The 27,405-nt window shown below is 41.4% G+C and overlaps 1 protein-coding gene and 2 non-coding genes across 3 annotated transcripts; 1 reads left to right on the top strand and 2 right to left on the bottom strand.

The window, feature by feature from the left end:
- Positions 1-884: 884 nt before the first annotated feature.
- R3HDM4 (R3H domain containing 4) lies at positions 885-22,932 on the bottom strand. Its single transcript, XM_070943611.1, has 8 exons — positions 22,825-22,932; positions 19,472-19,626; positions 17,164-17,282; positions 13,276-13,399; positions 12,552-12,637; positions 10,966-11,051; positions 7,766-7,821; positions 885-2,049 (listed from the first exon to the last, which is right to left on the bottom strand). The coding sequence occupies exons 1-8, from the start codon at positions 22,911-22,913 to the stop codon at positions 1,946-1,948; spliced, it is 819 nt and encodes a 272-aa protein (XP_070799712.1). The 5' UTR covers positions 22,914-22,932; the 3' UTR covers positions 885-1,945.
- Positions 22,933-24,677: 1,745 nt separating this feature from the next.
- LOC139309191 (U6 spliceosomal RNA) lies at positions 24,678-24,784 on the top strand. Its single transcript, XR_011599839.1, has one exon. It is a non-coding gene; the product is annotated as a U6 spliceosomal RNA (small nuclear RNA).
- Positions 24,785-27,298: 2,514 nt separating this feature from the next.
- On the bottom strand, positions 27,299-27,405 carry LOC139309190 (U6 spliceosomal RNA). The gene has a single exon (XR_011599838.1). It is a non-coding gene; the product is annotated as a U6 spliceosomal RNA (small nuclear RNA).

Here is a 27,405-nt window from a genome sequence, read left to right as displayed (position 1 = left end):
AGAAGAAAAAATGGCAGACTACAGGAACCAGGAGCACTACTCAGGCGACCCTGAGGACACAGATAAACCTCCAAGTGCTTCAACGACCCTCTAAAAGGATGTCTGCAAGGAATATAACTCCTTCCATTTCCCCACTATCCTGTCAGAGCTGAAGAAGCTTCTTGGATGAGAAGTGAAACGTCTTCGAAAGAAAAAACAAGGAAGTCCAGTTGCCTCCTGAAAAAGCACCTTTGGGACATCTAAAGAACAATTCAATAGAAGAGTCTCTCAAAGACTAAAGAGACCTTTCTAACAGAGTATTTTTTCCAAATGCAATGAAGTTAACATTTTTTTGTCAGTCCTCTAAGAAATCTGGCAAGCTGCAGTCCCAACATACCTCAAGGGGTACCAGGTTGAAGAAGGCCGGTCAACAGGACTATTTGCTTGTTTCCATTCTGAACTGGGAAACCAGATTTAAACCTTGCAGAGACAGAAAACCTGACCTATCTCCTTCGTCAGTCTCAGATGCTGGAGAAACTTTAAACTTGCCAGAGAGAAATGTGACATATTTACTCATTAGAGTTTCGTGCTGCTGGATCTTTCAAAATTTATTTTTTTTAAATTTTATTTTAATTTGATTTATATGCCGCCCTTCTCCAGAGACTCAGGGCGGCTTACAATGCGCTAAGCAATATGAAGACCTAACGTTTTTGTGGAGTTTTAAAAGGGTGGAAAATGAAAAAGGAATTGGAAGTGAGGAACGCATTGTAAGCCGCCCTGAGTCTCCGGAGAAGGGCGGCATATAAATCAAATTAAAAAAAAACAAAAAACAAAAACCTTTTGAATTTAGATTATATTAGTCTCCCATGGAAAAATTAAAGAACAATCAAAACTCGGACCACACGTTTTCTGAATAGTTTTTATCCCAGAGCTATAATTGCACTCAACAATGAACTAAAGGGCCACCATCAGTGTGAGCTGTTGGACAGCATTACTTGGTCTGTTGTGTGGATGTTTGGGTGGTTCAGGGGCGGAAAATTTGTGGTGGGTGAGTGGGGTGTTTGGGGATTGTTATGTGTGTTGGGCCTGGTCTTTGGGTGTTAAGTGAATTTCGTTGCATGGGTATACTGTGTATATACATACAATGACAATAAAGTTAAACTTTAAAAAGTGAGCGCTTTTAAGCAATATTTGGACAACATGAGAAACTGATTACAATAACCCACCCACCTCAGTGTGGTACGGTCAATATGTCACACTGTTTACTCATTATTTCAATTTACACACTGGTTCTCTATTCACAAAACACTCATGGTGGACTACAGCCTCCATCACCCCAATCAACAAGGTAATTGCTGGTGATGGTTGGGGATGATGGGATTGGCCTGCAGCATATCTGGATAGTACCTGGGTAGAAAAGTTTAACCTAAGCAAAACAAAGTATTTGAACTATGATTCACCAAAGACAAATTCCTTGTGTGTCTAATCACACTTGGCCAAAAAGAATTCTATCTATTTGTTATGGGGTGGGGGCTCCTCCCTGCTTTGGCCTCCCTTGGTTGCTCAGTCAGAAGGCCCAGCCTGGAGATGGCCAAAAGCAAGGCATGCTGGGATTTGTAGTTTTATAATGCCTGGATGTCACAGATCCCATAGGCCTGGCTTTAGTTTCCCTATCTGGGTTTAAGACAACTGCCTCCACTCCCATCCAGGACCTTTGCGGCCTTCCAGGTGTCGAAGCAGCAAAGAGGAAAGATGGGCTGTTGCTAGGCAACCATACACAACCTGTGGATGACATCAAGGTCCCAATTCCAGAACAGGATATCAGTCTGCAAGATTGGCATATCTGAAGGTGGGAGAACCTAGCCCCGTGTAACGTGATTGGTGTTGAATACTGCAAAGCAATGGAAGCAGACATCTCCAAAGCAGGCCCCGGGAGTGGGACAGGGACATCCTTTTCTGCTGGGTATCAGCTCATTTGCTCCAGGTAGGTGGACAGTAGCAGCTCAGGAGGCAAAAAGACAGTGCGTTTGTTGCTAACCTTCATTTGGCGTTTTCCTTCGTAGTTTGAACCTGAGGGCAGAGATTTTCAAAAGAAAGCCACATGTTAAAAGCCATCACATGGCTACAGATGTCCCCTGCCACCTGCTTTCTAGTGGGGCAAAGAGTGTAATCATTCAGAGAAGGATGCCACCAAGCTGGGGGCTGCAGATCTACTCCACTGTCTCATATATACAGGCCCCCTAGACAGACAGGGCATCTCCATATATATGCCAATTTTAAAAAATACAGAACCCATTGATCAGATTATGTACATTATTTATTATATAGTGTGCACACTCCATATCACATTGTCCAGTTCCTGTATCAATGTTTCTCAATCTTGCCCCAGGTTAAGATGTGTGGACTTCAACTCCCAGAATTCCCCAGCCAGCATGCTGGCTGAAGAATTCTGAGAACTACAAGCAGGTCCTAAAAACCCGGAGAATTATAGACCAATATCTCTTCTTAATACTGATTATAAAATTTATGCAAAAGTACTAGCCAACAGGCTGATGCCAGTAATTCAAAAGGTGATTCATGATGACCAAGCGGGATTTATCGAGGGTAGATACATGAAGGATAATGTAAGGCAAGTAATAGATTTATTGGAATATCTTGAGAGGAATAAACAGATACCTGCAGTGCTGGTCTTTTTGGATGCGGAAAAGGCCTTTGACAGAGTGGATTGGAATTTTCTATTAAAGACTTTAAAAAAGATGGACTTTGGGGACCAATTTATACAGGCGGTCTCAGCAATTTACCAAGAGCAAAAGGCACAGATTATTATTAATGGAAGTTTGACAACAGAGTTTAAAATCGAAAAAGGAACAAGACAGGGATGTCCGTTATCCCCATTGTTATTTATTTTAACACTAGAAGTCTTGTTAAATACAATACGGGACTCTAATATCTTGAAAGGTATAACGATAAGGCAAGAGGATTACAGAATAAAAGCATTTGCAGATGATCTGGTTGTTACCCTAACACAGCCAATGGAATCAATAATCCAGATGAAGGACATTATACAAGACTATGGTAAAGTTTCAGGTTTTAGATTGAATCAGAAAAAAACTAAGATGATAGTTAAAAATATGACACAAGATTGTAAACATGAGCTTGAAAGGAGGGCAGGTTTTGAGATTGTACCAAAGGTAAAGTATCTAGGAGTTCAGGTTGCAGAATTAAATATGAAATTGTTTCAAAATAATTATGAGGTTTTGTGGCGAGAGGTGCAGAAAGATATGGAGACTTGGAAAAAACTGCAGCTGTCTCTACTTGGAAGAATAGCAGCAGTTAAGATGAACATTTTGCCAAGATTTCTTTTTTTGTTTCAAATGATTCCGGTGCTCAAAAGCGATAAGCAACTGAAAGTCTGGCAAACTGGAGTGAACAAGTTTGTCTGGAACGAGAAAAACCCGAGAGTGAAATTGAAAATTATGCAAGATGTTCCAGAAAGGGGAGGTCTTAAACTTCCAAACCTACAGTTATATTACGAAGCAGCAGCTTTGACTTCAGCAAGTGATTGGTTTGGAAGGAAAAAGACTGGAATATTGAATATTGAAAGTTTTGATCTTGAATTTGGATGGCATGCTTACTTATTTTATGATAACAAAGTGGATAAAGTATTTAAAAGCCATATACTTAGAGACTCTTTGATGGGAGTTTGGAAGAAGCACCGATTCAAATGGGATTATAAAATACCGCTATGGCTGGATCTTGGTCATATTATGTGGAATACAAATATAATGTCACTCGGGGGGTTTTTATACAAAGAGGTTCTTTTTACAGATGCGGGCAGATGGCAGTTGAAGACACTACAGACACTGTTGGACGAAGGGATTAATTTAACTTGGTTACAATATAATCAATTACAATTGAGATGGAGAGAGGACCAAAAAACTGGTATTATGTTGCATGAGGAAGAATTGGTTAGACATATAAAAGAGAAAGGTCCAATGCATATCAAAAGGCTTTACAATGTTTTGTTGGAAAGGGATTCAGAAACTGAACTGGTTAAAGACTGTATGATTAAGTGGGCACAAAATTTTGAGGAGCCAGTGATGTTGGAAACATGGGAAAAAATTTGGGTCCAGAATGTTAAATTTACACAGTCGCAGAATCTGAGGGAAAATTTCTATAAAATGTTTTATAGATGGCATTTAGACCACAAAAAATTGTCGTGTATGTACCCCAATGTTCAGCCAAAATGTTGCAGATGTGATTGTTTAGATGCTACATATTATCATGTTTGGTGGACTTGTAGGAAAGTTAAGGCTTTTTGGATAAAAATTTGGTGGGTCATGCAGAATGTTTTGAAGAAAAAAATTCAATTTTCTCCACAATTGTTTTTATTGGGTATAGTTAAGGGTTTTACTAAGGGTGAAACAAAGTTGATATTGTACATGATAACAGCTGCAAGATTATTGATAGGTAAATATTGGAAGAATGAAGTTTTGCCCACGATTGAGGAATGGACTTTGAAGATGGCCAGTTTTGCAGAGATGGCGAAGATCTCAGCATTTTTAAAAGACTGTTCGCAAGAGACCTATGAATGGGAATGGAAAAAGTGGATAGATTATGTTCAGAACAAATATCAAACTAGGAAGTACCAAATAGCTTTTAATTGAAAATAATATCTTAAGATAGAAATATTTTAGTGTAATGAAGATGAAAATTTACAAGAACGAGGGAGGGGTTCAAGTTTTATATAAGTTTTATATCAAGGGTTTTTTTTTACCTGATATAAGTACATTGTGTGGAAGTCCGGGGGGAGGGAAGGGTTAGGGAGGGATAGGGAGGTTGGGAAGTTTGGGGTGGGTAGAGGGGGGGGGGGAAAGAGGTGAAAATGTAATTGTAAAACTTTTGCAATAAAAAAAAAAAAAGAATTCTGAGAACTGAAATCCATGCATCTTAATGTAGCCACAATTGAGTAACTTCAAAACCAAGAAAGACACACAGAGTTACTCCAAACCAGTTTTCTCTATTGTTCCTCACCTACAGACAGAATTCTTGCCAAACTAAAGCAAACTACTAGCATTGATAAAGATACACTCTGAGAACTTTCTAGGGAGGAGCTGTCTTCAGCCTCTTCCTCCCAACCAAACTATCTAAACTTCACTACCTCTTGCTCCTCTGGAATGCGGCCCCTCCCTCCAGGGAATCCAGGCTACATTCCACCCAGTGGTGGGATTCAACCGGTTTGCACCAGTTCGGCCAAACTGGTTGTTAAATTGCTGGCTGGCCCCTCCCCTCCCCACCCCTTCCAAAAGTCCCCACGTGCCCCATTTTGGTTCCCAGGTAAGTGCAGGGCGGCCTACTAGGCCCAAAATGGGGCACAGGGGGGAGGGTGCAGCGCGCCCCCCCTCTGTGGCCCATTTTTGCTCCCAGGGGCCTGCAGGGAGGCCTATTAGGCCCAAAATAGGATGTGGGGAGGGGTGCAGTGCCCCCCCGAGGCTCATTTTTGCTCCCAGGGGCCTGCAGGGAGGCCTACTAGGCCCAAAATAGGATGTGGGGAGGGGTGCAGTGCCCCCCCCGAGGCTCATTTTTGCTCCCAGGGGCCTGCAGGGAGGCCTACTAGGCCCAAAATGGGGGGCGGAGGGGCGGTGCGCCTCTCCCCGCAGCCCGTTTTTGCTCCCAGGGGGGTGCAGGAGGCCGAGTGCTGCCTGTCACACCCCCTGGCCACGCCCACCATGACCACGCCCACCCTGTCGGTCATTAGGGCGGAGAACCGGTTGTTAAATTATTTGAATCCCACCACTGATTCCACCATATAAATACTGCGGTAACACTTCATTTAGTTTTGCAAACGTGCCATGGGAAGAAGATGCAACAAGAATTCACCAGCTCCTTTCCTAAAGATAATGCATGGAGAAGTGAAGGTACACGGGGGATCCAAATTTGCAAGATAGTGGGTGTGACCTTGCAAGAAAAAACCCACCTCTTTTATATGTGTGCGTGTAAAAGGGGCAAGATTCTTGCCAGAATCTTGCAAATTCAAAATCAGCCCCATGGATATCTTGATGAGCCTTATAGAGCCAAGTCCTTTCTCCACTCTCAAATGCCCTCTTGCATGCTAATAGTGACCAAGTCTGTTACTATCCAGGCTAATGACATACCTGGTGAAGCTACAGCAAACAGTCAATAACCATTTGCGCAGGTTAGAGTAGCAGTTTCTGACAGCCCTCTACCTTTCTTTCCAAATGCTGAATAATTGTTCTTTTTTAAAACTATGCAGAAAAAACATAAAATATGCAGTGGCTCAGTTGTGATTGCAGCCACTGCAGACAAGTTGTGGGAGAAAGTTATCTTTCTTACCCATACATGGGGTGGGGAATAAAAAAAAAATAACGGTGCCTGAGGGTGGGGAGGAGGAGGCTTAAATTAAAATATCTGCAGTGTACTGGCTATAGGGTGGCAACTTAATAATCCATATGCTCTGACTGCTGAAAATCTGCAGGTAACCAGAAAAACTTAAACCTATGTTACCTTCCTTTTTTAATATTGCAGGATATGGTTGAGCAGGACAACATAGCAAAATTTCATAAAACTCTTAAACCGTTTGGGTGTAAACCAGTAGTGAAATTCAAATTTTTTTTATTACCAGTTCTGTGGGCGTGGCTTGGTGGGAGTGATGTGGCTTGGTGGGCGTGGCACGGGAAGGATACTGCAAAATCTCCATTCCCACCCCACTCCAGGGGAAGGATACTGCAAAATCCCCATTCCCTCCCCACTCCTAGGGGAAGGATATTGCAAAATCTCCATTCCCACCCCACTCTGGGGCCAGCCAGAGGTGGCATTTGCTGGTTCACCAAACTACTCAAAATTTCCACTACCGGTTCTCTGAACTACTCAAAATTTCCACTACCGGTTCTCTAGAACCTGTCGGAACCTGCTGGATTTCACCCCTGATGGAAACCTGATTCTCTCTTTTCAGCATTAGTGCCTACACAGCCTGGTAACTACAGCCAATAAGCAGTCCAACATACCATGCAAAGTTGGACACAATGTTAAGGAGGCCAATGTAATCTGGATCTGGCCTGTTGCTGGAAGATCCCTGTTTTTGAATGTTACCATTCACTGCTAGCATCCCTTGAGGTAGATCTGGTCCAAAATATCCACAATAGCTTCCAATACACCACAGGTACGCTTTTTACAGCCGCCTTCAGTGGATCCCCCACTGATCACACACCCCGTTAAATATCTATATCTTTTGTGGCTGCAGAAAGGGAATACTTATCTCTGCTTCCTACCAGCATCTTTGATAGAAACTGCCCCAGGAATCATAAAACAATAGGACAGCATGTCCATTTCCAAAACTAAACAAAAATATCTTGGAAGAAGGTCATGTTGCTTCCAAGATGGTATCTCCAATCTATGAGAGAGGCCAGTTTTTAATCCTTCCATGAAGTTGCGCTTCGCTTTATTAATTTTGAAATTCTGCTCTTTATATTTATGGAGACATTTGCTAGATAGCCAAGCTAGCTAGAAGCTATATTGGAACTATTGTATTTTTGCTACAATTCTAATCAAGAATTTGAGAATCTTCTTACTAAACGTTTGCACTGTCCCTTTAAATGGGTATTGAAAAATGACTTGATTAACCATCTGCCTGGAAGGATAGATTGTAAACTGGGAGGCAGCTCCTTGTGGCCTAGCCCTTACTGGTTGGGAGAGATAGCAGTAAACCAACAGCAAGTAAGCTTAAAAATATAAAAATACACATGTATATTAGAATGTAGTTACTCACTGGCAGAGACGAGGTCCATGTACTGGCAGAGGGCATGAAGGAGCAGCCGTTCAAAGCTGCAAGAGAGAAAGAGAAAATGGCATTTAACAGCTCCACTTAGGAATCCGTGGAGGGGAAACCCCTTCTGATAGCTTTCATCTTATTTGCACATGAAGCACATTTATCTGGGAAGCCTGGGAGATGGCAAAGGATTCTCTTCCCAGAGAGATCAGACCAGGTGAAGAAACATAACAGTATACTTTAAGTACACTTACTCACTTTAAGTGACTAACTAGAACAGTGGTCCTCAACCTGTGGTCCGTGGGCCTCTGGGGGCCTACAATGTTGTCACAGGGGGTCCACGAATATTTGATGCAGGCTAGTACTTCTCGAGGCTACTTAAATCTCGAGTTAAGTTTTGGGGATCCATTGCCACAAAAGGTATTTAAAGGGGATCCATGGTGAAGAAAAGATTGACAACCACTGCCCTAGACAATACACATTCAAAGTTTCTATAGTAATTATCACCGATAGTGGAGTTAATTCTAACTCTAAGGCAGTATCTTTGGGACAGATGTAGAAGAATGCGTTTCAACATTGGCAACTTTTAACATGTACGGACTTCAACTCCCAGAATTCTGCAGCTGGGCGGTTGTTACAGATTGAAAAAGATTGCTTTAGAACACCTGACAGTTGCCTGGGGAAGTAGCATTTCTTGAAAGAATAGGAAGAAACAGATAGGGGCACCTCTAAGCCAGGCACCCCAGTTGTAGCCTTTGAAAAGGTGATCTAACGCTCGAAATGGTTTGTACTTTATCTCTCTCATTCTCAGCCAATATAAAGGATAGGGAGCAAATGAGGGATAGGGAGTCTAAAACAGCTGGATAATGCTACCTTATCTGTCACAGAGCTAGCTGATTAATTCTACTGCTCAGTCTCAAGCTTGTTGTCTCTCTTGCCTGCCAGTGCATTGTGATTTGGCTAGTACAGTTCAGCCTTTACAAGAATGAAACTGTCAGGTGGTGCCTGCACAGACTTGGAAGATTGTCGTGGTGGTGCAGTGGTTACAATGCAGTATTAGAGGCTGACTCTGCCCACTGCCAGGAGTTTGATGCTGACTGGCTCAAGGTTGACTCAGCCTTCCATCCTTCCGAGGTCGGTAAAATTGTTGGGGGCTAACCTAATGAGAAGGAAGGATTCACGGGAGAAGAGCCTAATGCTGGGAACGATTGAGGGCAAAAGAAGAACGGGACGGCAGAGAATGAGGTGGCCGGAAGGAGTCACTGAAGCAGTAGGCGTGAGCTTAAATGGACTCCAGGGGATGGTAGAGGACAGGAAGACTTGGAGGAACGTTGTCCATGGGGTCAGACACGACTTCGCAACTAACAACAACAACAAACTCAGTAAACCGCTTAGAGAGAGCTTGTAAAGCCTTGTGAAGCGGTATATAAGTCTAAGTGCTATTACTATGGCTATTGCTATTTTCTAGGGAAAGCAGTCACCAAAAAAGGCTTAAGCATAGCATTTGCCCACTGGCTTCTCTTATTCTATGAACAGGAGAGTCCCCCTTGGTGAGAATGGCAAAAAACAGGAGATCAGCTATGAATGAATGAATGAATGAATGAATGAATGAATGAATGAATGAATGTTGGATAGGCTCTCTTAACATCACAGTCTCGCTTTGCTCTGAGATTCCTAAAAAGAGAAGGTGTGAGAGGAACAGTATAAAATGAAAAAAAGAAAGAAAGAAAGAAAGAAAGGAAGGAAAGAAAGAAAGAAAGAAAGAAAGAAAGAAAGAGACAGCAAGAGAAATGACACTGAGAATTACCTTTTCTATCTTTTTTATACCTTAGTTCAATGATGGCAAACCTTTCTGGCATTGAGTGCCTAAAGTGGAATGTGCATGCATGCATGTGCATGTGTACATGCCGAAGCACCAGAAACCCGAAAACCAGCTGGCTGGCGCACACATGTCTTTTTTGGGCTGTTTTTCAGGCCATTTTTCAAGCCATTTTTCGGCCTGAAAAGTGGCCTGAAAAACAGCGTGAAAAGAAGCCCCCCAAACGGCCTGAAACAGGCCCGAAAACGGCACGCGTGCCATAGGTTTGTCATTATGGCCTTAGTTCCTCTGCTACTTAATAAGCTATTTCATTGTTTTTAAAATAGCTTTGTAACATGCCAACCACGTTGCGGGTGTTGTATATGGCCTTTTGATGCTCTCCCAGATCACATCACTTTTCAACAAGGCCGTTTTTTCCCCCTTGGAAGTGAAAAATGTTAAATTGTCAAACAGCTGTGAGGCCTCACCTGGCTATTTCATACATCAAAACATCCCCTGAGTGTTCTAAAAAGCAGAAACAAACCGTGGAGTACAAGTTTTGGGTTGGCCCTCCTCTAGCACTAAGGAGACATTTCCTGACAGAACAATTAACCAGTGAAATGGCTTGCCACCAGAAGTTGTGAGTGCTCCATCACTGGAGGTTTTTAAGAAGAGATTGGGCAGCCATTTGGTTTTGCAGAAAAAGCCTTCAAAATTCTTTGTAATTTAAAAAGGAGGATATCAAATTGGCCACAGATAAATCCAAGGCACGAGAGTTTGAAAATTGGATCAAAACAGTTGGAAAATGAGAACAAAAAACCCCCTCAACTTTCAAAGCTCCAGAAGAAATGCATGACTTTGTTTTAAAGTGTTTTCCTGAGTGCTGTTTAGCTTGAGGGAAAACTATAGTGATTTTGGATAGTTCCCTTGGCACTCAGTAGGCTTCCTACTCATCCTTACCTAATTACTACTACTATTATTATCATAAATTATTTTAACTTAAAAAGGAAATGAGAAGCTTGCCTCTCACAAAATGAGGAGTCAGGCCTCAAGCAATATCTTCATTTATATATTAAAAAGTCTCCAAATTCCATAGGCAGATTCAGTAACTAAAAAAAAACAGAGTGGTCTGGTACAGAATTGCCCAGAAAATGAAAAGAAAAAGAAGATAAAATGAAAAGAAAAAGAAGTTGGGGAGATAATAAGCATTCTAGGGTATCAGAGAAGGCCTTGGTGACTGATTAAGCCCATCCCAGCTGCCATTTTGTAAACTCCCATGACAGCCATTTGAGGAGAACATCCTAACAGGCTTTCAACATTCAAAATACACACACTAGTTGATGGTCTGGTCAAGCTTTGCGTGCTGAAGTCATTGCTGAGAATAGCACTCAGCAATAGTTACCTATTGTCCATCATGGATGTGTAGACAGCTTGAGGGTTAGTGGAGAAAAAAGCCAGTAATTCTTCCTCCAAGCCTTCCAGGGTTTCCTGTAAAAAACAACAACAAGCTGAATCTTCCAATCTACAACAGGGAAAATCTACATCAGTGTTTTTTTTTTAAAACTGTGACTTTAAGATGTGTGGACTTCAACTCCCAGAATTCCCTAGCTAGCCAAGGTGGCTGGGGAATTCTGGGAGTTAAAGTCCAAACATCTTAAAAATTGCCAAGGTTGAAAAATACTGATCTATAATCTACAACAAGGAGCAGCAACATACTTACTCTACTGATATATTTACTGGTGCAACAGAGTGGTTCAGAAATAGAGGTATTGGTCAGAACGCCTCCAGTTCAGATCTTACTTATACTTCCTACTCACATGAGGTCTCATAAAGTGGGATTATTTTTATCCTCAGTTTCCCTCTGTAATATGGGTGTAAATTAGGGGTCTACCTCACAAGTCTGTGGCAAAGATCCAGGAAAAACGTTAGCAATTTGAACAATCTAAGCAAAACAAAAATAAAGGTGTCAAGACGTTGCAGTTGAGCACTGCAACAAGATCTTTCCAGACACACTGGATATTCTTATATAGTGATAAACTCACTAGAAAAGAGAGGAGAAGAAAGGCTGAGCAGGAATTGCTATGCATTTACACATAGTCCTTGATATATGACCGCAATTGAGCCCAAATGGTCTAAAATTGCTAAGTGAGACAGTTGTTAAGTGAACTTTGCTCCATTTTATGACTTTTCTTGCCAGAGTTGTTAAGTGAATCACTGCAGTTGTTAACTTAGTAACACAGTTGTTAAGTGAATCTGGCTTCTCCATTGACTTTGTCAAAAAGTCGCAAAAGGTGATGACTGCCACCATTATAAATATGAGTCAGTTGCCAAGCACCTGAATTTTGATCACATGATTATGGAGATGTTACAACAGTCATAAGTGTGAAAAACAGTCTTAACTCACTTTTTTCAATGATGTTGTCACTAAACGGTCACTAAACAAACCATTATAAGTTGAGAACTACCTGTACAGGCTAGAATCAGAGGTTTATATGCCAAGCAGGATGGTAGTTTACTTACTTTGTTAACAAACTAGGCTTTGAAATGAGCCCTAAATACAAGTAGTCCTTGATTTACAACCACAATTGAACCTGGAATTACGTTAAGCTGTGCCAGTCATTAAGTGGGTCACCATATGAACATTGCTAATTTTATTTTTTACAGCAGTATTTAAGTGAATCATGTAAGGTCGTTAAGTGAATTCATTGTCTGCAATGAATGTTTTTACCGGAAACTGAAAGTAAAGACCGTTTCCTGCAAAGAACTTAAATCGTGGTCATATGACCCTGGAATGCTGCAAATGGCCATAAATGCAGGCTAGCTGCTAGGCCCCCAAAATGCGTTCATGTGACTGTGGGGTGGCAGCTGTTGGAACTTTGAATCCAGGACAAAAGTAGCCTGTTGTAACTTTGAACAATCACTAACCAACCAGTCATAAACTGAGGACTATCTGCATAAACCATTTCTGCTGTTCCGGATAGAACGTACCATGGGAATCCGACTTCGTTTCAGGGTGGTTCGTAAGCGTCGGCTGATGCGCTGAAAACAGTCTTTGGGTGTGAACGGAAGATGCTCTGTAACAAGAGGGAAGAAAAGAGACAGAAAAAAAATGTAACCAAAAGTGCACCAAATAATCCTGGAAGAATATCTCATTCCTCTGGGGCAAAGCCAATACATTTTGGAAGCCTACAAGTTCTAAGCGTTGGGTTGATTTTCACAGGTAGACTGGTCTTGGATATGGGTGTTCCATTCATAAAGAGCCGTAGTGGCGCGGTGGTTAGAATGAAGTACCTCAGGCTACTCTGCATTCCCAGGAGTTTGATCCTGGCTGGCTAAGGTTGACTCAACCTTCCAACCTTCCAATGTGGGTAAAATGAAGATCCAGATTGCTGGGGGCAATATTCTGACTCTGTCAATCGCTTAAGAGAGGACTGTAAAGCATTATGGTATATAAGTCTATGTGCTATTACTATTATTAACTAGCAAGACCAAAAACCTTCTCTTCCTCCTGTTCAAACTCCCTGATTTATGTCCGGTGCCTTAAACCAGGGGTCTCCAACTTTGGCAACTTTAAGACTTGTGGGAGTTGAAGTCCACAAGTCTTAAAGTTGCCAAGGTTGGAGTCCCCTGGTTTAAACTATACTGAAGAAGTCTATACAGAGACTTCTTTTTGCCCATAATGTCCTTTTTGCCCATAATGTCTTTTCCGTACCTTTCCAGTTGACCACAGCTTTATCAGGCAATTTGTTTTTCGGTTTTTTTGAAGCCTCCTCTTCTAAATACAGAAGGACTCGCTCTTGTTCCTCCCCGGACCGGTTCATGAAATCATTCCAGATCTTAGGGACATAATAAATACAAATTATAAACCCATTTCCAATGCCTCTCCTTTGCCATCTGCAGTAATCAAAGCAAATTTACCTCTGGATCAGAGAGGGCTGCATGCATCAACCACTTAATTGATGGATCCAGCAAGGAATGCTTTTTACCTTATTAACTTAATGAAGAGGATGGGATGTTTTCGTTTCAAAGGGAAATTTTTTAAAAGACTCTATTTATTACATGCGTTTACTAACTCACAGCTGACTAAGCACCATAAATACATCCAAACTAATATACTGTATACCATGTAAAGCCCAAAGTAGATTCTCAGTTCTGATTTATTAAGTTTTATGTCTTGATGTGTTATATAAACTTAGCCGATTTGGTCAATAGACCAAGTTTGAAGAAATCCTTGTTTAGCATTATATATATATCGAGAATTAAAGTGATATTTTGAGAGAGGGGGAGTTTCTTAGGCTTTGCCATCATATAGCTTCTCCTTTGATAAAAGACACCCAATTCCAGACTGCTCTTCTCTTTGTTGAGTTTATTTGAAATTTGCGCAAGCTAGAAAAAATATGCAGGTGATGAAGTATTTTACCTAGCCCTGAAGGATTGTATCACTTTTCTGATATTTATTATTATAAATGGAATGGAATGGAATGGAATGGAATGGAATGGAATGGAATGGAATGGAATAGAATAGAATAGAATAGAATAGAATAGAATAGAATAGAATAGAATAGAATAGAATAGAATAGAATAGAATAGAATAGAATTCTTTATTGGCCAAGTGTAATTGAACACATAACGAATTTGTCTTCTGTGCATAAGCTCTCATTGTAAATAAAAGCTATAATTGATTAATCATGATCATAGTCATCATAAAAATACATTCATCATAAATCATAAGATACAACTCTTTGTGATAGAATCAACATAAATTGTACTAGGAAACTAAATAAAACAATATAAATCGTAAAGATACAAGCAACAAAGTTATAGTCATACATAGAAAAGGAGATAGGTAATAGGAAAGATGAGAAGAATAATATTAATACAGTCTTACTAAATAGTTTGACAGTATTGTGGAAATTAGTTGTTTAGCAGAGTGATGGCATGGAGGAAAAACTGTCCTTGTATATTTACTGTATATTCTGTGTTTTCTCTAGATACAAAGGCAGTGAAGACAGTACTCATAGTACTGGATCCAGTAAAGGTTCCCCTCGCACATATGTGCTAGTCGTTCCCGACTCTAGGGGGCATTGCTCATCTCCGTTTCAAAGCCGAAGAGCCAGCGCTGTCGTCTCCGTGGTCATGTGGCTGGCATGACTAAGTGCCAAAGGCTCATGGAACGCTATTACCTTCCCAGCAAAGGTGGTCTCTATTTTTTCTACTTGCATTTTTTACATGCCTTCGAACTGCTAGGTTGGCAGAAGCTGGGACAAGTAACGGGAGCTCACCCCCATTACGCGGCACTACGGATTCGAACCGTTGAACTGCCGACCTTTCGATCGACAAACTCAGCAGCTTAGCCACTGAGCCATCGTGTCCCTGGATCCAGTTCTACCTGCCCTAAAATGGAAGAAGGATGTTGTGGAACTAGAAGTAACAAAGAGGGTAAGACTGTTGAGGGCTAAATCCTATGAACAGATTTCGACAAAAACATAAAATGTGGTCACGCAAATGGCTGTAAATGAGGGATGGTAGCTGAGTGTCCGAAATGATTGTGATTGGGGCGGGATTGGCAGCTGACATAACTTTGAACAGAGTCATAAGTTATCTCTAGGGTGATCCATCGTAACTTTGAACAGTTGCTAAGTGACTGGTCATAAGTTGTTGATTACCTGTACTTGAAGGGCTGTGGCAGGGAAGAGGATGGGGGTTCATTCTCTATAACCTCTAAGGGTAGGAGAAGAATTAACAAGTGGAGATTTCAAAAAAAGGGAGATCCAAACTCAAACTAAGGAGGAATCTCTTGTTCGTGAGGTCTATTAGGCAGTGGAACAAGCCTGCTCCTGGACTCATGGGGATGCCATTACTGGAGGTCTTCAAGCAAAGGTCGGACTGCCTTTTGGCTGGAGGGTTTGAGAATTCCTGGGCCAGACTAAAAGACCTTCAACTTCCATTCCAACCCTATGATTCTTTCAGTTTTATTTCACAACAACTCTGTGAGAAACTCCACTGGATAACATTGGGTTGGGAGAGAATACAGTAGCTGCAACCACTTCACCCTGCTGGGAGTCGAACATCGTAATTGCTACACCACTCTGCCTCTCTGACTGAGTCATGATTTTTCAGCTTTGTTCCTCAATGACTCAGCAGGGAGTGTCATTTTTCTTACATCATCTTCCAAATCACAACCTTGTTGCCAGTTGTCTAATGCCCAGGTTTACACAGACCCTTTGTTTCCATGGCACTTTAAAAAAACCTAACACCACCCATGTACCGCACAGTAAGAATGCCTGAAGTGTGACTAAGCAACACTTTATCCTGTAATATTCCATTATCTTTCTCCACACAACACTCCCTTCCACCGTGCTCATTCCTCACATGTTACATCACCAAGTTGTGAGGGCACCTCTTCAGGACATCCAGCACAAAATGCCCTCCTGTATAACACCCCTTTTTTAATTTAAAAGTTAATTTAAAAAAAAAAAACTACCAGGGATTGATTTCTAGAGGCCTGCCACTCAATTCTTCTTTGAGGAACAGAAATCAAAACTAGCTAATTATTCCAGCCTTCCCTCAACCAGATGCCTTCCAGATGGATTTCAATTTCTGCTTTTGCCAGACATTATGGCCAGACTTTGGCTGGCGTAGGTCGAAAGGGGGCAGAACCCAGAGCAGAAAAATCCAGAGCTCTGCTGTCACAGAGAAGAGGGGATTTGACTTATTCTCCAAAGCACCAGAGGGCAGGACAGGAAGTAAAGGATGGAAAATACTTTTTTTAAAAAAAGACCCAACCTAGAAGTAAGGAGCAATTTTCTGGCAGTTAGAACAATTAAATCAGTGGAATAGCTTGCCTCCCAAAGTTGTGACTGCTCCCTCACTAGAGGTTTTCAAATACAGACTGAACATCCATTTGACTGGGATGATATCAGGTCTCGGGTTGGACTAAAACAGGGGTCTCCAACCTTGGCAACTTTAAGACTTGTGGACTTCAACTCCTAGAATTCCTCAGCCAGCAAATCTCTGGGAGTTGAAGTCCACAAGTCTTAAAGCTGCCAAGGTTGGAGACCCCTGGATTAAAAAATCAGCAAGTCCCTTTCAGCTCTGTGATTCTATGTTCTATCTTGCTTTCAGTGAAAGAGGAAATGGTAGAGTTCCATAGCCAATACAGCCTTTTCTTTATTGTATGCAGCTTTTTTTCCTGTTCGGGGGAAACATTAATTTGGGGAGCAAAGCTTGGTACAATCCATTCCAATTCTCCCTTTATCCCCAACTGCTGACCTCTCGCAGCAGTTACAGTGGGCAGAATCTTCTCCGTGTGAGCATGGACTCACCCATAAACTCTAATCCTTTGTAAATAAAGACATGATTCGACATGCATAATACTGTCACATTTTCATCTTATTTTATTCTCGTACCATCACTTTGGGAGCAGGTTCCTTATGTTTCCTGACTTAAATCCTCACCCGAAGGCTATGTTTCAACCTCTACCACATCGCCATCCAATGATGTCACTTAAGGACAGAAAATGCAAATCTGGGCTTGGAGAGAGATGCTGTTTCCAAGGAAGAGGAATCAGCTAAAGAAAAAAAATATAGAGAGCTCCTACCTTCATATAAGTCTCATTGCTGCAGGCCTGGGTAAAAATGCTGGGTGGGGCAGGATGGGCAAGATCTCCATCTTCACTGGCGCAGTCATCCCGCTCAAGGAGGGTCATTAGGTATCGTGCTAGAAATGCACAGAATTAATAATGAAATATGAAACTTCATGCATGTACCTTAATACAAATAATCCTGAACTTAAAGGTAAAGGTTACTAACTTATCAACTGCGGTGATTCACTAAACAAATGTGGCAAGATATGTTGTAAAATGGGGCAAAACCAACCGATTCTTACTGAACACATAAATTTTGGGCTCAATTGTGGTTGTAAGTCGAGAACCACCTGTAGTGAACCTTTTAGGGACATCAGTAGGCAGCATGGCACATTCAATCGCATGCTGCCAGCACTGTTTTAACTACAGGTAATCCTTCACTTAAAACCACAATTGGGACCAGAATTTGTGTTGCTAAGCAAGGCAGTTGTTAAGTGAATCACACCTGATTTTATAGCCTTTTTTTGATATGGTTGTTAAGCAAATCATTAGAGTTGTTAAATGAATCATTAATGAACTCATGAAATCTGAGTTCGCCCACTGACTGGAAGCTGCTGGGAAGGTCTCAAATGGCAACCATTGTAAATACTTGCCAGTTCCCAAATGTCCAAATTTTGATCGCATGACTTTGCGGGATGCTGTGAAGCTTGCAAGTGCAAGAACCAGTTGTAATTCACTTTTTTTATTGCTACTTCGAACAGCTGCTGAACGAATAGTTGTAAGATGAGGACTACCTGTACTCATTACTTTCCTATCTCCCTTTTTGTACAGAAATTTAGGACTGTTCACACAGTGCTCTTTTTCTCCTATTTTTCCCCAACAACCACTCTGTGAGATAGGTTAGCCTAAGAAGGAGGGACTGGCCCAAAGACAGCCAATCAGCTTCCGTGGCTGAAGTGGGATTAAAACCCAGCTCTTCTGATGCCTAGTTCAGCATCACCACCTCAGCCTGGTTCTCAATCAGTGGTGGGTTTCAAATTTTTTTACTACCGGTTCTGTGGGTGTGGCTTGGTGGGCATCGCATGGCTTGGTGGGCGTGGCTTGGTGGGCATGGCATGGCTTGGTGGGTGTGGCATGGCTTGGTGGGCGTGGCTTGGTGGGCGTGGCATGCCTTGGTGGGCGTGGCTTGCTGGGCATGGCAGGGGAAGGATATTGTAAAATCTCCATTCCGTCCCCAATCCAGGGGAAGGTTACTGCAAAATCCCCATTTCCTCCCGATCAGCTGGGACTTGGGAGGCAGAGAATAGATGTGGGTGGGGCCAGTCAGAATTTTTACTATCGGTTCTCCGAACTAGTCAAAATTTCCGCTACCGGTTCTCCAGAACTGGTCAGAACCTGCTGAAACCCACCTCTGTTCTCCATGATCAATTCCTCAATGCCTCAGGTAGCATCAAGCCAGATTGGCCTTAACAGCTACCTGTTTGGGACTATTCAGGCATAGAATCATAGGGATGGAAGTCACCTTAGAGGTCCAATGCCTCATTCTCATACCATTGCAGGCAAATGGCTGTCCATCCTTTATATTTCAATATAAAAATAAGAGAACAGCTAATCCCAACTAGTCTGGAAGATAATGGCCTTGATTGGCCTGAACTGAAGAGCTATTCACCAGTCATCAATTATCCAAAATTGGGTAAAAGTGGTTTCTCGTTGAGTAATGGCACACAAACTCAGTCATTGCCCATCACAACAGGGACTTAAAACACTGCCTTGCGGACTAAAATATATTTGAAAGCCTGCCAAAGTACTCCTCCTAAAATGGAAATTGCTGAAATTACCAATGGAAATTTGTTGAAATGACTGTCAGGGCTCCAAGTAACACCCCCAACAAAAGAAAAGTGACAATGGCCTGACAATGAGATAAAGATCATTCAATGATACTGTTTTCAGAACATAGATCGTCCTCGAATTATGACCATTCATTCAGCAACTATTAGACATTATGACAGTACTGAAGGGAGGGACTTTACTACCTGTCCTCAAAGTTCAATAAGATTTTTTTGATAAAAGCAGTTTTGGGTAATGAAGGAAAAAGTTTGGAAAGGTCTGAGTGGTTATCACTGAACAATTCTAAAAGTGCTGGGGCCCAAACGATCAGAATCCTCTAGCCAGAGTAATTGTGGTTGATATAAGTTAATAGTTCAAACTTTTGAAACACATTGAGTTGGAAAAGGCTGCTCTGGACTTTGATCAATTTAATACGTAATCAAGAGGTAACGGCTAGCTACCCAAGAGTTTCTAAGCCTGCCTACCAACCACTTACTGTTCTCCAGGCGCTGGAGGCTCTTCTTCCCTTTAGCCTTGGGAATGAGGTCCGAGTTGCGGATGGCTTTGTTGATGTAATATTGCTTCCGTTTGGCTGGAGAAAACCTCTTGGCGGAAGGGGTGGCCAGAGGGGGCAAGCAATCTTCAATCCTTCTGCAAAAGATAAAATTATACACACACCCCAAATCAAAGGTTTAACTCTTTATAGACTCTTTATCTTCTCTTTTTTTTTTGCAAATGCTTCAAGGGCCAGCACAGCTAACTGCAAAATAAATAAATAAATAAATAATCCTAGTTGGACCTAAGCAATTTTCATCGATGGCCAGGAAAAACAAGAGAAGCTGTAGGACTCTCCTGACGTTCTCCTATCATATAGTTTTTAGAGGAAGGCTGCTCTTAAACATGGAGGATCTATTGAGATGTTACGAACAATGCTTATATCTATACACATTTTCCATGCCTATATTTTTATCTTGCAATTGCTGGATTCTTCCAAAGGATAACAATGAACTAGCCATAGCAATAGCACTTAGACTTATACACCGCTTTACAGTGCTTTACAGTCCTTTCTAAGCGGTTTACAGAGTCAGCCTACTGCCCCCAACAATTTGGGTCCTCATTTTACCCACCTCAGAAGAATGGAAGGCTGAGTCAACCTTAAGCCTGGTGAGATTTGAACTGCCAAATTGCAGGCAGCTGGTGATCAGCAGAAGTAGCCTGTAGTACTGCACTCTAATCACTGCCCCACCCTGGCTCAATCTTTCCTATGTACTGGCAATTCAATCAATCCCAGAGCTACAAAAGATGGCCCAGGCTATTGTATGAAGTCTAGTTATACAGGTAGTCCTCAACTTTCAACCACAACTGACTTCAAAATGTCTGTGGCTAAGCAAGACATTTGTTAAGTGAGTTTTGCCCCATTTTATGCCCTTTCTTACTACAGCCGTTAAGTGAATCACTGCAATTGTTTAAATTAGTAACACAGTTAAGTAAACCTGGCTTTCACATTGATTTTGTTGTAACTTTGAGAGGTCGCTAAACAAATGGTTCTAAGTTTGAGGACTACCTGTACTTGGTTGAGGGACCTGCAGCGAGTCTTAGAGCTGTAGAAAAGCTTGGGAAGTCCCACATAAAGGCAATGCAAGGTATTTCCATTTGGCAGTCCTAAAAAATACATAGACTCATTCATCCCATCCTTCAGATGTGAGTTCAATATATGGTGACTTTGTGTCTACTTTTATCAAAGAAAAATCTGGCTGATGGAATTAATCTTCCAAACGAATATACACAAAAGGAAAAAAAAAAATCCTGCAGCAATACCGCACAAATCCATTTCCCCTCATTTAATTTTCCATTATGATTTATCATCTTCCAGAAGAGTAAAGCCTCATGGCAGATTGGAGTGAAGCTAAAAAAATATTCAATTATTTTCCTCTTCACAGTAACCGATTTCAGCATTTCCTATTTTCTCAAAAGAATTTTGCAGATTTCCAAGACAAGAAATCTTTTTGGCTGGGGTTGCTGAAGAGATCTAAAAAAAATATAACTTTATCCTTTCCCATTGCAGGTAGTTTTCCATTTACAACCATTCGTTTAGTGACTGCTTGAGTTTACAATGGCACTGAAAAAAGTGGCTTATAAACCTTTTTTTTACAGTTATGACCGCTGCAGGATGCCCATGGTTATGTGATCAAAATTTTTGACGCTTGACAATTGGCTTGTATTTATGATGGTTGCAGTTCCATCAAATGCAGGGTCATGTGATTACTTTCTGTGACCTTCAGGCAAGCAAAATCAATGGGGAAGCCAAATCACAACCATGTTAACTTAACAACTGCGGTATTTCACTTAACAACGGTGGCAAGAAAGGTTGTGAAATGAGACAAAACTCACTTAAGTCTTGCTTAGCAACAGAACTTTCAGGCTCAACTGTGGTCATAAATTACGAACTACCTGTAGAGTTTAGTCATTCTGCCTGTTTGCTTAACAAGAGGAATACTAGTATTAACTTTTTTTAAGAATCTGGGTCAGTGCAAGCTACCTGCTTCTTCAATAGTCAAACTACAAGAAAACATTTTGTTAATGTGGCAATCTGACCACTCTGGAGAGGAAGCACTGAGGAAAGTTGTGGGTTTTATTTTTGAGTCAACAGGCATCAAGTTACATTGGTTCATTGTTTTCTATGGTATATGCAATGAAGCCTTGCATTTTGCAATAATGTCCTTCTTTAAAATTATATTGGCTCCCACCAACCAGGTTTTCTTTGGGAGGGGGTAGTGGGACGGACAGAGGCTCTAAAGATGTGGATTGGGTTTGCGGGAATAGAAGCCTGAGTGTTTATTAAAATCAACGATGTAGTTATAATTTGCCGACATTGATTTGACTCCTGGGCTGTTTTTGTTTTATATTATGTTTTTTCATTGTTTTTAAATGTTGGAAGCTGCTCAGAGTTTCTATTGTGAGATGAGTGGCTATATAAATCATATACATAAATAACTGTAAGCCGCCCAGTTGGGTGTCCAGTAAATTTATTAATAAAAAAATAAAGTTTCCAATGAATAATGATGGGGAATATTCCCCATAAAATGGATAAAGGAGGAAAATAATAAGGACTACGACCAAAATTAATACATTGTATTAGTCTACAATACCCATCATTCTCAGGAAGTTTGCATCATAGGTAGGTAGAAAGAGTTTCATCTGATGGCTGACCATTTCCTCAATCTTTGAATAAAAATAAGGGTGGAAAAAGGTTTAAAGAGTGAAAAGTTAGAATGCCATCAGATTATGGATAGGAAATAATGCAATGCTTTTTTTTTCTTGTACTAAAACACTATACGTTATTACTTACATAAAATAAAATAATAGATTTCCTTTTTCAACAGACCTCTTCAGACAACTGACATAAAGCACTAATACCGTCAAAGATGGTAGACGGATGTCCCAAGGGCAGGTTGACAAAAGGGCCAGCAATGTGTGTAATGGGCCAAGGGATTTGTGAGAGTCATTTAAGGCTCTCAATAAAACAGACCTGAATAAGGAGGGGCTTTGTTAAAAATGAAACCTCCAGGTTAGGAGGAAAAACACATCACCCAAAACAAGGCGGCAAGGGTGACTGACAGCTGTTGCCTTCCCAACCTTCAAGGTCCTGGATGGGCTGGATTTTTACAATCAGATCCTACCCGACTCGACTTCAGAGCCGTCTGCGTTATTAAAGCACAAAAGCCTCCAGATGACAAGGCAGTCTATCAGAGGGGAAGGGGCTCAGATCCTTTCCCTGGACCTGAATCCAATGCAAGGAAGGGGACACACAAAGACAATTGTGGAGCCTCCAGCTTTCCTCCTACTCACCCGTAGGGCTGGTCCAGGGGGACTCCAGGCAGCTGCTCCTCCTGGCTCCCCCTCAGCCCTCCAGCCGCTCCCCTTTTCAGCCCCACCATCGCTGCCCGGACTGCTCAACACCCCCCTCCCCACCCTCCACCGCCTTCCCTCTTTCTCCGTTCCTCGAACGCCCGAAGGACGGGACAGACCCGGCCTAGGAGCCTCCCTAGCAGGAAGTGACGTCAGCCCGGGGTGGGGAGGCAGGGCTGGATTTAACCTGGGCCCTTGGTGTCGGGGTTGGTGTCCTTCTTTTTTTTGGATGTGGCTTGCCTGCCTGCATGAGGAACTAGTGACGTGAGAACAGTGTTACTTCGCGTGCAGGCAGTGCAATGCAGAAGTTAACGAGTTAAGAGTTGAAATCCGGGCATCTTAAAAAGTTGTTCCCAAAGGTGCTTTTTTTCAGGAGGCAACTGGGCTTTGAAGGGACCTTGGAGGTCGTCTAGTCCAACCCCTAGGAGACGTGTACTAGGGGATTCGAACCGCCGACGTTTCTGATCGACAAGCTCAGTGTCTTAACCAATGAGCCACCTAGCCAGTTGGGGAAATCCTTCCATTCCCCACCATCCTGTCAGTGTCTCTATGGAGATTTTCAGTCATCCAGGTCACAGTTGTCCTAAAGGTGTTTTTTTTTTTCCCCCGAGAGGCAACTGGACTTTCTGGTTTTTCTTTGAAGGCGTTTCGCTTTTCATCCAAGGAGCTTCTTCGGCTCTGACTGGTTGGTGGGGAATGGAAGGATTTATACTCCTTGATTCTTTCTTTCATTGAGGAGTTGGAGCTGTGCTTTCTGCAGGATGTTTTCTTTATACAAGGAGTATAAATCCTTCCATTCCCCACCATGCAGTCAGAGCTGAAGGAGCTTCTTGGATGAGAAGTGAAAGGCCTTCAAAGAAAAACCAGAAAGTCCAGTTGCCTCTTGGAAAAAAAAAACACCTTTGGGACAACTGTGACCTGGATGACTGAAAATCTCCATAGAGACACTGACAGGATGGTGGGGAACGGAAGGATTTATATTCCTTGCAGACAGCTGGCCATCTGCATCCTTTTTTAGAGGGTCCTTGAAGCCCTTGGGAGGTTTATCTGTGTCCTCAGGGTCACCCGAGTGGTGCTCCTGGTTCCTTAAAATCTTAAAAAGTTGCTGGGATTGAGAAACATCCTGATGTAAACGCACCTGTGCAATTAACGGCACCATTATTATCATTCATTTGGGGGGGGGAGTTTAATCAGATGGTTATTTTCATTGGTTTGCTTCATTGGAAGGGTGATAGTATAAATGGTTGGGAGGTCTCCAAACTTGGGCACTTTAAGACTTGTGGACTTCAACTCCCATAATTCTGGGAGTTGGAAGTCCACAAGTCTTAAAACTGCCCAAGTTTGGAGACCCCTGTTATAGATCTTCTCCCTACCACCATGATCCTGGAGGGAATACCCATTCCATAATGCCTAGAGCAGGATGGACTTGATACACTGAGCACTTTTTCCAAAGTGTTTTGGGGGAAAAAATCAGGAATGCACGAGAAAAACAGTATTCATTAAAGAAAAGAAGTAAAAGGGGAACAGTATCGTGTGCGTGATAGAGGAAAGCATGACTTTATTTGCATAGGCGCCTCCCATCATGCTCTAGGGGAACTCCGTAAAGCCTGTCGTTTTTAAAATTAATTTTAAAGGGTGTAGATTTGTTTGGAAAGCAATTCACTGGAATGGGAAGAAATATTTGGAATATAGAAAGAAAAAAAAAACAAATCCTAGTTATGGCATTGATCACCATAACTTGAGAAAAACTGGTGAAATAACCTTTAAATACTTCTCAAGCCAAGAAATAATTTGTGCTCGCTTCGGCAGCACATATACTAAAATTGGAACGATACAGAGAAGATTAGCATGGCCCCTGCGCAAGGATGACACGCAAATTCGTGAAGCGTTCCATATTTTGCTTTGCTCCAAAATACAACTTCTTTGCAATTTATCAGTTCTTAGGCTTCTCTTCTGTAAATTCCTTTTCTACCCAGCCTCTGTATGGCTCAGCCTTGATAGATTCATTTACAGAGAGCGTTTGTGACTCTTTTCATCTTTGAACATCACAGTGGATGGAGCTTCTGTTATGATTATGCTTTATTAATACAATATGAGCCTTTTAAAAACACGGTAAATATAATATGAATGCTATAATTCATATAAATATATAAGTAATTCTAATTTGTTTTTGTTCTAAACAGAGTTAAGATTGCATCTTAGAAGCAGGAGTGAGGCACAATAAAAAGGTCATAAAAGATTGCTTGTTAAATAATAAAAGGTGTGAAGGAGATGGAAAATGTCAAACCTCAAAGTTCACAGTTATTCAATGAACTGCTGGAAACCTAGATACTTCCTGCAAGACACCTGTTACCTCATTCTGTATGAAGGGGGAGTAAGATATTTACTTCTTTAACAGAGCAACAGGGGGCTATCAATAATATAACCAATCAATGCTGATATGCTATATTTCCATGTTTTGCTGCTTTTGATAAGTATATAAGTGCTTGTTGTTCCATAAGAGGGGAGTCAGATGTTGCTATGGCTATATTGCTCTGAACCTTTTGCGCAAATAAATACAACTCCTTTTGATTCCGAGGTCTGAGTCCCATTATTGCCGCAACAGGAGTACCTTATGTTTGTTATAGGACAAAAAGGTCCAGGTACTTACAAGGAAATATTCACCGTAATGGTAGTTGTAATAAGTACAGTGATGGTGTGATAACAATTATTTTATTTCAACAATTTTAAATATATTTTAATTTTTAAAACTTCAGATGTGATGCAATATACACTGAGAGCTTATGCACCGGAGACAAATTCCTGGTGTGTCCAATCACACTTGGCCAATAAATATTCTATATTCTATTCTAAATACATAATACAATAAGAATAGCATTAGAAATAATATTGGCTTATTATTAACATTACAACTGCATTTTTCAATCTTAAAAAGTGGCCTTTGAAGTTTGAATGCATATCAGGGAAATCCCAGAGACTTTTTATATGCAACTCCATCATGCATTTACTGTATAAATAGACTACCTTTGAATTTGTAAATGGAGCACAGGTAGTCCTTGACTTACGACCACAACTGAGCCCAAAATTTTATGACCTTTCTTGCCATTGTTAAGTGAATCACTGCAGTTGTTAAGTTAGTAACATGGTCATTAAGTGAATGTGGCTTTCCCATTGACTATGCTTGTCAGAAGGTTGCATATGACCAGTGGTGAAATTCAAATTTTTTACTACCGGTTCTCTGGGCGTGGCTTGGTAGGCGTGGCGTGGCTTGGTGGGCGTGGCTTGGTGGGCATGGCAGGGGAAGGATACTGCAAAATCCGGATTCCCTCTCCACTCCTGGGAGAAGGATATTGCAAAATCTCCATTCCCACCCCATTCTGGGGCCAGCCAGAGATGGTATTTGCTGGTTCTCCAAACTACTCAAAATTTCTACCGGTTCTTCAGAACCTGTCAGAACCTGCTGGATTTCACCCCTGCATATGACTCAGGACTAATAGTGGGTTTCAATTTTTTTTACTACCGATTCTGTGGGCGTGGCTTGGTGGGTGTGACATGGCTTGGTGGGCGTGGCATGGTTTGGTGGGCATGGCAGGGGAAGGATAATGTAAAATCTCCATTCCCACCCCACTCCAGGGGAAGTTTACTGCAAAATCCCCATTTCCTCCCAATCAGCTGGGACTCGGGAGGCAGAGAATAGATGGGGGTGGGGCCAGTCAGAATTTACACTAAGGGTTCCCCAAACTACTCAAAATTTCCGCTACCGGTTCTCCAGAACTGGTCAGAACCTGCTGAAACCCACCTCTGCTCAGGACACTGCAACCATCATAAATATGATTCAGTTGCCATGCCTCCAAATTTTGATCACATGACCATGGGGATGCTGTAATAGTTGTAGGTGTGAAAAATGATCCTAAGTCATTTAAGTCACATTTTTCAGTGCCATTATGAAGGTCACTAAACAAAGGACTACCTTAAATAGTTTAATATTAGCTCATTGAGAATTTAATTGTGATGCACTTTTTAATATTTCTGCCATATGCTAAATAAATAAATTTCTAAATAGATTCTTAGGTGTATATTTAAAACTTAAATATCAGTGATAGACACAATATACACATAATACAGCAACATTAAAACGCACATAAGATGAGGGAGCGGCAATTTATTCCTTTTAAAAAAAGGAACCAATTTAATGATGCAATCTAAACTCATAATTTGGTAATACCTCCAACCAAATTTATTCACTTTCAATGCTTTCTACTGTTCTAAAAAATAATACTCAATAATTTCATGAATCAAACAGCGAATTTTTCCAAACAGTTCTCACAACCTGTTTGGAGAAGCTAGTGATTTTTGTAAAAAAAATAGTTTAGTGTAGGCAAACGAGGCTGCAAGGGAGGTCTGGTTCTAGTTGCAAAATATGGAACGCTTCACGAATTTGCGTGTCATCCTTGCGCAGGGGCCATGCTAATCTTCTCTGTATCGTTCCAATTTTAGTATATGTGCTGCCGAAGCGAGCAC

The sequence above is a fragment of the Pituophis catenifer genome, unplaced genomic scaffold (genome assembly GCF_029215685.1).
Source record: "Pituophis catenifer annectens isolate HBS135680 unplaced genomic scaffold, rPitCat1.0.hap2 SCAF_1, whole genome shotgun sequence".
NCBI classification, from domain to species: Eukaryota; Metazoa; Chordata; class Lepidosauria; order Squamata; family Colubridae; genus Pituophis; species Pituophis catenifer.
The sequence above is the reverse complement of the archived record's forward strand: the minus strand, read 5'-3'. Positions and strand labels throughout refer to the sequence as shown.

Coding starts and splice junctions, on each gene's coding strand:
- R3HDM4 (XM_070943611.1), bottom strand. CDS start 22,913: ATGGTGGGGCTGAAAAGGGGAGCGGCTGGAGGGCTGAGGGGGAGCCAG. Junction 17,283..19,471: donor CCTCCAGCGCCTGGAGAACA/GTAAGTGGTTGG, acceptor GTGCATTTCTAG/CACGATACCTAATGACCCTC. Junction 2,050..7,765: donor CATGGACCTCGTCTCTGCCA/GTGAGTAACTAC, acceptor CTCTGCCCTCAG/GTTCAAACTACGAAGGAAAA.